At 35.7% G+C, this 12018-nt stretch overlaps 2 protein-coding genes across 2 annotated transcripts in view; one reads left to right on the plus strand and one right to left on the minus strand.

The window, feature by feature from the left end:
* Nucleotides 1-12018, minus strand: part of LOC113391820 (uncharacterized) — a 74931-nt gene that overhangs the window by 30673 nt on the left and 32240 nt on the right. Inside the window, exon 2 of the mRNA XM_064219495.1 lies at nt 10001-10144. Within this exon, the coding sequence (XP_064075565.1) occupies nt 10001-10091 (91 nt within the window). The 5' untranslated portion in view covers nt 10092-10144. The remainder of the gene's footprint in view (nt 1-10000; nt 10145-12018) is intronic.
* Nucleotides 949-2076, plus strand: LOC113391842 (larval/pupal cuticle protein H1C-like). Its single transcript, XM_026627944.2, has 2 exons — nt 949-1151; nt 1334-2076. The coding sequence occupies exons 1-2, from the start codon at nt 1140-1142 to the stop codon at nt 1988-1990; spliced, it is 669 nt and encodes a 222-aa protein (XP_026483729.1). The 5' UTR covers nt 949-1139; the 3' UTR covers nt 1991-2076.

A 12018-nucleotide genomic window follows, 5' to 3' on the forward strand; every position in this document is an offset into this window, starting at 1 on the left:
AAATGCTATCTATACTATACGAGAAGATTATCATTTTTGTTATACCTAGCTGAGATAAATACAAAACCAATATACATAAAACTTATATCAAAAAATGTTTCAGAGAAGCTTTTAGTATACAATATTATATAGGAGAGCCGAGATGGCCCAGTGGTTAGAACGCGAGCATCTTAACCGATGGTTTCGGGTTCAAACCTAGACAAGCAACACTGAATTTTCACGTGCTTAATTTGTGTTTATAATTAATCTCGTACTCGGCGGTGAAGGAAAATACTAACACTTGTATTCCACCAACCCGCATTGGAGCACCGTGGTGGAATAGGTTCCAAACCTTCTCCTCAAAGGGAGAGAAGGCCTTAGCCCAGCAGTGGGAAATTTACAGGCTGTTAATGTATGTAATGTAAAAAAAATACAATATTATTCTATAACTAGCTGAGTTTCGCAGATTCACTCGCTTTAATGTAAGATTATTCACGTAACAAGCGTTTACTTAGCGTTCTCGTAACTTAGGAACATATCGTGTCGCAACTAAACTCTTCATATTTTTTGTTTGAAATAAAAATAAATATCAACGAAATTCCCACGAATTCTACATTAACACGGCGGTTTGTTTAATCGTATGTGGTTTTTTGGCAATGGCGTATTTAGTTGTAAAGTAGTCACACACACAACAAAATGCCAGATCCAGTACGGTCAGATTTAAAAACGTTACCTAAGTACAGACCTGCGTCAATATGCACTTACATACGAACTAATCAAATATACTTTATATTAATATATAAAATGAACACAAAAGACGTCCGTGCGAGTCCAAATCCCGGACATTTCTAACCAATGTTAACAACAATCTAAAATTTAATGAATATAATTCGATACGTAACAAGAAAGGTGGTCCTTTGCGTGGACCGGACAAATCTGACATTAAAAAGTAATTGACATTGGCCGCATTCCAAATTCGAACACATGTCAGACTTGCCGCGCAGAAATCTGTCAAAATTGCTTCCTGGCACCCCTGCGCCCTTGGTGGTGGCCAGTTACTCGTTCGAGTTCCGTTTAGTCATAGTCGAGCGGGTATAAAAGCTGTCTGAGGCGTTGCAAAATGTATCAGTAGCTTTCGAGCAGTCGAACAGAAGTGCACGATGAGATTTCTGGTTGGTTTATATTTTTATCGTAATTCAATTATTTCTCAATGCTGTTCAATTAATTGCTTGCTAATTTGATATCGAGAGACTTTTACTTGTGCCATTGAAACCGAACGCGTTTTGCTATTCGTACAACCATTGACTTCAGAAGGTCACGTTGACTCCATTAATTGTTTTTTTTTTTTCAACAGATTGTAGCCGCCGCCGTCTTCGCTTGCGCCGCAGCCGCGCCTTCTGGCGCCCTGCTGGCCACATCCTACTCCAGTGGTCTTATCAACCACGCAGCACCATGGGCTGTAGCTCACGCTGCACCTTTGGCCTACGCCGCTGCCCCCGTGGCAGTAGCCCACGCTGCCCCAGTAGCCGTCCCTACTATTCCTCCTGGTGATATCCAGGGTGCTGCCATCGACGCCCACGTCGAAGCCTCCGACCACGCACGTGCCGCTGTCGACACCGTCCAACAGATCAACGACCAAGTCGCCGAGAGCCACGGCAAAGCCATCAACGCCGCTGAGGACCACGCCTGGCAAGCGGTGAACGCTGCTCAGACCGCTGCCGCTGCTATTGACGGTGCCGCCGCTAACGCCGCTCCCGTCATCGCTCGCCAGCTCGCCGGCCACGTAGCCCCCGTTGTAGCCGCACCTGTGGCTGCATACGCCGCTCCCGCCTACGCCACCTACGCAGCTCCCTCTTACATCGCTGGCGCTTACACCGCCGGAGCTTACGCCGCTCCCATCGTCGCTGGTAGCCAGTCCGTGTCGACCCAGTCTCTCTCTCAGACCCACCCAGCTCCCATCGCACACGCGCCCATCGCATACGCCGCTCACGGTTTCGCCCACGCGTGGTAATTTGATAGCATATTTTAGACAATAGATTATATTAAAATTATTCCGGCAAAAAGAAAACGACGAGCGATTAAAAAAATGTACATATATATTGTTTTTTATTTAATTGAACCACTTTTAAATATTAGATATATCAATATCAAAACTAACCCAAGTACGCTTTACGTAGGACTTATCCGTAAGTACATATATATATATATATAAATGAACTGGTCAACGCTTTGAATCTACCATATTTAGTTGGGCTTTGTGCAAGCCCGTCTGGGTAGCACCAACTCACAAGATATTCACCAAGTAACTTAATCGACGTCTTCATACTTTGGCTTTTCCTTCAATCCATTAAAATGTGTAAAGATTATCAATAACTTGATAAGTGTAGTTAATTCCAACCACAAGAGGACAAAAGCCAAATAAATAACATTTTGTATTAAATGGACGAGATATCATTGGTCGAGGGCTCGAATAGAATCTATGATATACGTTATGGTATGGTAAATTTAAAAGGGATATAAGTACTTAAATTGAATAATGGTGAATTAATAAAGATATATTAGTTAACTGTTAGTGCACAAAATAACTGAGAGATTAGCAAAACGTGGCGTAAATTTAAGGTTTGTTTATCTTTATTTCGTATTCTATTGCAATAGACTATAGAAAAATAGACACGCAACATTAGTGGCTCTGGTTGTGTGGAAGCCCTGTCAAGGTATGTTATGCGGAGGAATGAGGACCGTGTTTTGAGGAAGGTCTTGAGCATGGCTGCGGATGGATAGACGAAGGGGACGACCAAAGAAACGATGCATGGATTGTTTGAAAGATGATATGGCTGGAAAGAATGTTACTTGTGAGATGACGTCAAATAGAGAAGTATGGAAGAAGGACATGAGGATGATGATAGTTGCTCTAGTTCAGCTATAATACGCCAGATGAAGTTAATGACACATGGGATCACAGATTTTCTGTCATCTCTTCGTCATAAAAATACGTGTTCGTCTCGAAACGCCCGACAGAAGAGATAACTTAAACTAATCTAAGTTAGACTAATTAATATTGAAATCGTTTAACTATAGAAGAGCTTATATTAATACTTAAATTTTATATATATTAATATCATAATGCTAGGATAGGTTATTTATTAATAAAACTATGATATATTGTTATTTTTATTTAAAAAGATAGACAATTTTTTAAATCCCGATTCTATACGAGACTAAGCTAAATATGATTAGACTTTCGGATCTGAATTAATGGAATATAAATGAGTACTTAATCAAATCCTTAACAATCACATCAAACATCGACGAAGCGTCTATTTATTTGTTTTTAAGATTCATTGCGTGCTCGGCGATGAAAGGAAACGTCGTGACGAAACCTACTGGTAAAAGACTAAGACGCAAAAAAAACACGAAAGATTCAAAGCACTAATTAAGGCTAATTAAGAAATATTAATTTAACTATGTAGATGTGTAATTAATTAAGATTACAAATGTAAAAATACGGTGCCATGAATAACGTACGATACAAAGAAGGGAAAGTGAAATACTTTAGAGGAATTAACAATTATACTTGAAACATGACTATAGTCAATTTATCAAAGTATTGTACTCGGTATTGTTGTGTTCCGATTTGAAGGGTGAGTGAGCCAGTAACTACAGGCACAAGGAACGTGACATCTTGTTTCCCAGGGTCGGTGGCGCATTGATGTTAATGGTTAATATTTCTTACAACGCCATTGTCTAGAACGCGTGCATCTTAATCGATGATTGCAGGTTCAAACCTAGGCAAGCACCACTGAATTTTCATGTGCTCCTAACCTTCTCCTCAAAGGGAGGGAAGGCCTTAGCTCAGCAGTGGGAAATTTACAGGCTAATACTGTTATTACCGATTTCCAATTTAATTACTACTTAGTTTCGAAACTCAGCAGTTAGAAGGGCAAACGAAAATCGGAAAACCGAGAGGACTCTTGGAACGCCGTGTTGGAACGAAGATTTTTACATAGATATATATATACATACATTACACACATTAAAAAAATGTGAAATGTCTTTGAAATAAACAACAAAACAACATACTAATATACAAACGTAGTTTAACAAGGGTGCTGTCACTATAATAATAATTGACGTATCATACGTGACGGTATTAAACATATACTATATTCTACAGTACAGTACAGTACAGTACAGTAACTCTTACAAGCCTTTTGAATTGTCATATCACATGACTGATATTCAATATAAAGCTGCCGTGAACTTACTGTTATTGTGGACTTTTTCATACCAATTTGCATTAACAGCACCCCCCACCCCCCACCAACACCCACAAAAATAAAATAACGTTAAGTTATCTCGAACGTAAGTCGTTCGATGCATTTCCCTGAGCGCTTTAAAATGACGATTATTTCATCACGGCGCAAACATCGAAGCGAATTCAAGGTTTTAAAGGTCAATGACCCATTTGCACTTGGTGTATAGTTCAACAGCGTTTTAGGAGCAATGGTGATGTAATATAAAACGTTTATGAAAAATATGTTCTTATTCTAAATATATTAAATTATTTTATTTCTGCCTGTTTTGTCAAATTACTGAACCGATTTTGTTATTAAGCTTTAACTCCAGAAAGGGATACAGGCTACTTTTTAACTTTGTTAACGCCTGACGATCAACCGCTAAACGAGAATAGAACCGCTTAAAGTATATATATAATTATTTTGAACGTATATGTCACCAATGTAAGTATTTTTTAATATTTCTTACAGCGCTAATGTATATGGGCATATATAGAAATATTAACCGTTAACAGGTTAATATTAACAGGTGGTGACCACTAACCATCAAGGCCGTGTATAGGTAGGACCCATTTAGCTATCCAAAATCATAAAGTAAAATCAAAATATACTTTATTCTAGTAGGCTTTTACAAGCACTTTTGAATCGTCATTTAACAAACTATTTAAAGTATAGCTACCACCGGTTCGTAATGTAGATTCTACCGAGAAGAACCGGCAAGAAACTCAGTAGTTACTCTTTTTCAACATCTAAAAATACAGTAATGTTAGTTAAATACAATTATATATGTATGTTATGTCTCCTGTCTGGAAGTCAACAAGCATTAACTCCACGCTTTTTTATCATCTATATAATCTTGTAAATAATATCCGGCCTACCTACACCATAAAAAATGTATTAAAGTTCAAATATCAAGATTGTTTTTTTAATTTTTTTTTCATTTATAAAGTGCAATACGTTTTTTTCCGATGTTTACAGAGGCACAATATTTACTTTAAAGTACTACAAAATCCTATCTATTTTAGATTATGTAAAACGCAATTTTTTATCATAATACTATACTATAATATTGGGGGGGGGGCATTCAATTAGAGCGCACATTCCTTAATACCATCCATTTTCTTAGTAACAGGTGTTCATGAGTACGACCTGTGACGTTCATACTGAATTAATAGTTTCATTTTGCATACATTAAAATTTACCGTTTCAAAATGTTAGTCTACCGCGAAACAGCGGTTATAACCACCCAAAATCCAACTACTCTATTCAAAATAGAAGCATTACTTACTTATTTATTGTTAAACGTAAAAAAATCGTAATAAAAATTAACGTTACAGTTACTTTGTTCTCAAATTAAATTTGTATGGATATTAAAGATATAATAACGCCATGCTTTTTAGGGTTCCGTACCCAAAGGTTAAAACGGACCCTACCAATCCTGAGACTCCGCTGTCCGTCCGTCCGACCGACCGTCTGTCATCCGGCTGTATCTCATGAACCGTGATAGTTAGACACGTGACATTTTTACATAAGTATTATGCCGCTATCAAAACAAATACTTAAAATCAAAGTAATATAAATATTTAAGAGGGCTCCAAATAATTATTTTCAATATTGCTATGAACAAATCTGCAGCCTTTACTGCCTCTTCTGCAGTAGGTAATGGATCTTCCTCGCCTTCTTTTTCCCCGTATGTGATGCGTGACCTCCAAGTGTCAATTACTCACTCAGATTAAAAACAATAACGAGGCAGGTGCCGAACGAACATTGCCGAAGGTATAAAGAATCATGTCGGTCATTATAACCGAACATAATCTATTAAAAATGTGATCCGACTTTTTACAAAGAATTTTAAATGAGATCCAAACTTCATAGTGTAATTACGTCATTATAAACGGTTGGTCAATAAAGGCGGAGTCATAATAAACGGATTCTATTGTATATCATAAGAAAAAATAATAAAAAAAATTGGAAGATGAATCGACTTTTGCGGAGACGTACATTTTCCACAAGTACATCTTTTGTTTACGAAATACTTGTCATTGTTATTTGGTAATATCCATCTATTTTTTCGATTTTTTCGAAAAATAATATTGTTATAAGCGTGTGTTGCCAACTTAAGCCTGCCAAATTTGTTTAAATATTGCCAAAAGCTTTGAGAATGTAAACGGCCGTAACAGATCATTTTTAGGGTTCCGTACCAAAGGGTAACCTACTACTGTGACGCTACTGTCCGTCCGTCCGTCGCGTCGGTCACCAGGCTGTATTTCATGAACTTGATAGTTAGACAGTTGAAATAATGTATTTTTATTACCGCTCTAACAACAAAAAACAGAATAAAATAAATATTTATAATTTGGGGCTTCCCACACAACATATATAAATATTTTTGCCGTTTTTATAGATAATGGTACGGAACCGTTCGTACGCGAGTACTACACTTGGCCGGTTTTATTTGCTTAGCTGATGTTAATTAAAAAAAAATACTTCATGACATCGAAATGATACAATCCCGGTAGCAATATTAACAAATTAAATTCGGGAACGTGTCATTCCCGTTATAAGTTAGCAGTGACCCCCTATTTATTGATAAAAACCGCATGAAAATCGGTCGCGTAGTTTAAAAGATCTAACCGCACAGGCGGGAAGCGACTTCGTTTTACGCCATGCTGTATTAAATAATATTTTATTAAACGGCGAATGCAAATATTCACTACATTTCAAAGCATTACATTATATCATCGGTATTTTTAAATCGCGGTCATTAACACGCCGGGTTTTGTTTGCGTGGTTTGGAAATAGGACAATGATTTATTGAGCTGATTGTGAACTTTATCGTTTGTAAAATGGTGTTAATTTTAGATCCATTACTTGTAAGCGCTCTGTATTTAAAACTGAGTTAGTATATAAAAGATTAAGCCCTGGGACTTCCACAAGAGATGTTACGAATTTTTAGTTGTAATATAATATATGTTTAGATGTCTAGAATCTAGACTCTAGATATAGTCAAATTATTATATTACTTGTCGGTCGCCCTTTTTCGGTTTATTTAATATTTTTAGGTATTTCAAATCCTATGACAGGTTTTGTTTTTGATTACATTTCATTGTAAACTGATGAAACCTTTTTTTGAATGAATTTTTTAATGTCAAATACTTAAAATTAGTTTTCTACAACCGGCCAGTAACTTCATTCCGCTCTCTCAAATTATTTTTTATTAAACTGTAACAATTTAATGAATTACAATCAAGAATCCTCTTTCATTTTCTGCTCATCTACGGCTGGAGCTCTTCAAAACGAGACCGTAACCGATTTTTTATGTGCAGCCATCGTCCCATAAACACTGGGACAATCTGCTTACGTTATTAATATACAAGATTACAAATTACTGTTTTAAGAATAAATAAATTATTAACAAACCCTACAAACAGAAATGAAATTAACATTTATCAGTGAAATAATAATTTGGGGCCTCTCCTTTGTGTCTCCAGGGCCTCCATTCCCCTGTGACCAAGGTCTGAAGACCATGAGACCATTACCACTAACTTTAGGTTTATTTGCCCCAAACAGAAATAATAGTAATTCCTTAAAATGGACAATGCTGTTGTAGTTTATAACGAAAATTCCACTTAGGGCTCACCTCCGTTAAAATTGTCTTCCAATTAAACAAAACTTTATTATTACTGGAATGTTTATAGATATATATTAACAATATACAGACAGACGATTGTATAGTATGCAAATATATAAAGACAAACAGATCGATATCTAGGAAGCATCCGATCTATTGGCCTAGATGTTTGCTAAGCGAGAAAAAGTAACTTTCTTGTGCTTCATTTTATATTTCTCTTGGTAAAATAACTGACTCTCGGTATTATGCTTATGTTGCTGTGGATCACGAAGCGCTTGTGTTTATAATCCGTCTCTTGCCCGGCGGTGAAGGAAAACATCGTGAGGAAACCTGCATATGTTTAATTTCAACGAAATTCTGCCACATGTGTATCCAACCAAACCGCATTGGAGCTGCGTGGTGGAATATACTCCAAACCTTTTCCTCAAAGGGAGAGGAGGCATTAGCCCAGCAGTGGGAAATTTACAGGCTGTTAATGTTGTCCGAAAGTAAAATTCAGCATTCGGGATTAATCCAAAGACTCGCCGTGAAAAATTCGGTGGAAGATGCAGAGTGATGTAACTACTAAGTTTTTTAACTGTTCGTATCTAAGGGATCAGTGTTCTGTTCCGTTCCGTTCCGTTGCTTTACATATTTTACATATGTATGTTTTCCTTATCGCTTATGGTCAGCTACAAATATTCGAGTGACTGCTTTTTATCAAATATTATGAGTTAATTTTCAATTAGCGCTTCAACAACTTCTGATAATTAAATGTTTATTAAAACATTTATTATCCGAGCTTAAAATAATACAAATAATCTACTCCAACCACAAGAATAAAATAAACAACATTTGACATCGTATTGACGCGATATCGTTGGTCGAGAGCTTGTATAATCTATGATATTCTTTACGGATTGGCTTAAAAATCGTTTTCTGCATGACATCGGTAGGTAGACGAGCAAATAGGTCATCAGATGGTAAGTGGTCACTACCGCCTATAGACAATGTAAGAAATATTAATCATTCCTTACATCACCAATGCGCCACCAACCTCGGGAACTAAGATATTATGTCCCTTGTGCCTGTTACACTGGCACAGTCACCCTTCAAACCGGAACACAACAATACTGAGTACTGCTGGCGGTAGAATATCTGATGAGTGGGTGGTACCTACCCAGACGGGGTTGCACAAAGCCCTACCACCAAGTAAGTTTGTAGTGAATGTTTATGCTCTAACTAACTAACGAGTCAACTTTATTATATTGGTGTGCGTGACAGATACACTTGACAGTCGGCAACATCATACTAATGTACCAGTGTGCGTGTATTAGTCAACCAAACGTTTGCCACAATTTTTTTGGACGCGTTCTCAGCTCAGACAGACAGTCTATCTACACATATAAATAATTAAACATTATAATCAATCTCACCAAAAACAATACTTATAGCCAAATATGTACTAACATTAAATCATACTATTTATAATCTTGGAGTTAGAGACTGTCTTCGGGATTTTAACAAAGAAGGATTACTCACTGTTGCGTCACAATATATTTACAACAATGTTATAAATAATCACAGTAACATTGTCACTTTGATAAAATCAGTGATAATCATTGTATGTGCACAAGAAGTAAGGATAAGCTTATAACGCCAAGTTTCCGACTCCGCAAAGTCAATAAATCATTCTTGGAGCAAGGTATCCGTTTCTATAATAAAATTCCGCAGACATTTTTAACTTTGCTGTTACATAAATTCGAACCATTTGTAAAGAAGGCATATTATTCAATACAAGATTATACAGATGATAAAAAAGCGTGGAGCTAATCCTTGTTGAATTCCAGGCAGGATGTATTACATACCTACATATAATTCTATTTAACTAACATGACTGTATTTTTTAAATGTTGAAAAAGAACAACCATTGAGTTTCTTGCCGGTTCTTCTCGATAGAATCTACATTCCGAAACGGTGGTAGCTTCACTTAATATAGTTTGTTAAATGATGATTGTAAAAATGTTTGTAAAAGCCTACTTGAATAAAGTATATTTAGATTTTGATTTTTTGAATATTTGATTAAATTTTAACAGATAAAATATAAAATACTTACAATTAACGATTTGTACACATATAATGAAAAGCGCGCCAAAACACGTGCGCCATCTTCCCCCCGGCATCTTGTTTTTCCCGTCACAGGCCATGAGTCACATAACTTACATCACTTTGGAACCGGGATATGCTCGTCTTTTGTTATCTGGAATAGAGAAAATTACGTTAGTATCGATATAACAGTCTATCGGCATTAGAGACTATGACGTGGTACCTAGATCATAGGAAAAGAGCACTCTTAAACGGAGGCAACTTAAAAGAGTTATTTAGCAACCGATATTTTTGACATTCTTTATTTAAATAGAGTAATTAGACGCTATACGTAGTATGGTTTTAGTAAGTAATGGGAAATTACAGGCTGCTAATGTAATGTAAAAACATACTTAATGTTTGTTAAAAATAAGTCATAATGAGATATAAATTGTTTATATCAACAAAGCCAGGTGTTTTCTTGATTTGGAGAAAACATTGTTTTAATAATGTAGCTGTATTGAGTTTGTATTAAGTTGTAAGTCTTGAACAAAACGAAAGAAATGGTTCTATTGGCTTTTGTAACTTGAATTGAATTGACTTATAACAACAATAACTTAATTTAAAGAGAAATTTTGATATCACATACTTTATTTTATTATTAATTTAAAATTTTGTGTATGTGTTAATATTAAACTTGACTTATCCGTTGATTTTGTTTAATGGTTAATTATTAATCGACAGTTTTAAATCTGTTTACAGAACTAGCAATATTAATAATGAACATTTTAAAGCCGGATAACCGTAGAATGCTCTTTGGGATGAGTAAATAAACAATGTCATTATCTTCTACTGAAAGTATAATCAATGATCTTTAAGAGATAAAGTGTAATCACCCGTTAAGAAATATTTGTAACTATGGCCATGTTTATGGTGGCAAGTGGTTTGGTCCAACACCAAGGCCGAAAAAAAGATGCCAAAATCGTTAATCAAAAGATTGATCAATTCTATTTTATTAACTGTAATAGATATTCAGATCTATTTTAAATTTAAAAAATGATTTCAGAAAGTTTTGAAATACAAATATGTAAATACACTGGGGTTGTTGAACTACGTCATATGATGTTTAAAACGTATTCCAATAAATTCGTGGGGTTTCACGATTCGACGAAAAACGAGCGACTTTCGTTAAAAAACTGTTATGACGGCACATATTTCTCTTGCTTTTTTTAAAATTAGTGTTAAGAGTTCACAAGCGGCATAATTTCATCACCCACGAGAACAATTAAATAAAAAATAAACACAAGGAAATGGTGCAACAATTTGACACCACGCCCTCCGGTTAGCTTCCACACGGCCATCCAGATCTATTCAAACAGTATTAAATAAATAATTCGTTCAACTACAATATCAATTTGTATTCTATGAGACAGTTAGGTAACGGGAATGATACCGGGAATTCCCCGCACTGAAAATTCCCGTTATTTCTGTAACTAAACAAACAATCTAATCTCTGGATATTTTCCTTTGGTTAACAAACAGCTTTCAGCTTTACCTATATATTATTTGGAGGTCGTGTGAGAACACGTTCACACATAGAGTTCCGTATTTGCGGGATCGTTTTTAGCGATTCATGTTGAGGTTATGTTCGTATTTCAATCATACATTCAAATTATTTATACAAAATACATTCATAAACAAGCATATTATTCAATACAAAATTATATAGTAGATAAAAAAGCGTGGAGCTAATACTTGTTGACTTCCAGGCAGAATATATTATATACATGTATTTAACTAACATAACTTTGTATTTTAAATGTTAGAAATAGTTACTACTGAATTTCTTCGCGGTTCTTCTCGGTAGAATCTACATTCCGAACCGGTGGTAGCTTCACTTAATATAAGTTCTGTAGAATGACAGTTCAAAAGTGCTCGTAAAAGTACTTGAATAGAGTATATTTTGATTTTGATATCTAAGGTTGCTAGGCGTCGAGATAGAGTCGAGGTTAGGCTTTTTGGGTGTGTTTCCTTGCAAATTAGACGATG

The sequence above is a fragment of the Vanessa tameamea genome, chromosome 28, assembly GCF_037043105.1.
Source record: "Vanessa tameamea isolate UH-Manoa-2023 chromosome 28, ilVanTame1 primary haplotype, whole genome shotgun sequence".
Lineage (NCBI taxonomy): Eukaryota > Metazoa > Arthropoda > Insecta > Lepidoptera > Nymphalidae > Vanessa > Vanessa tameamea.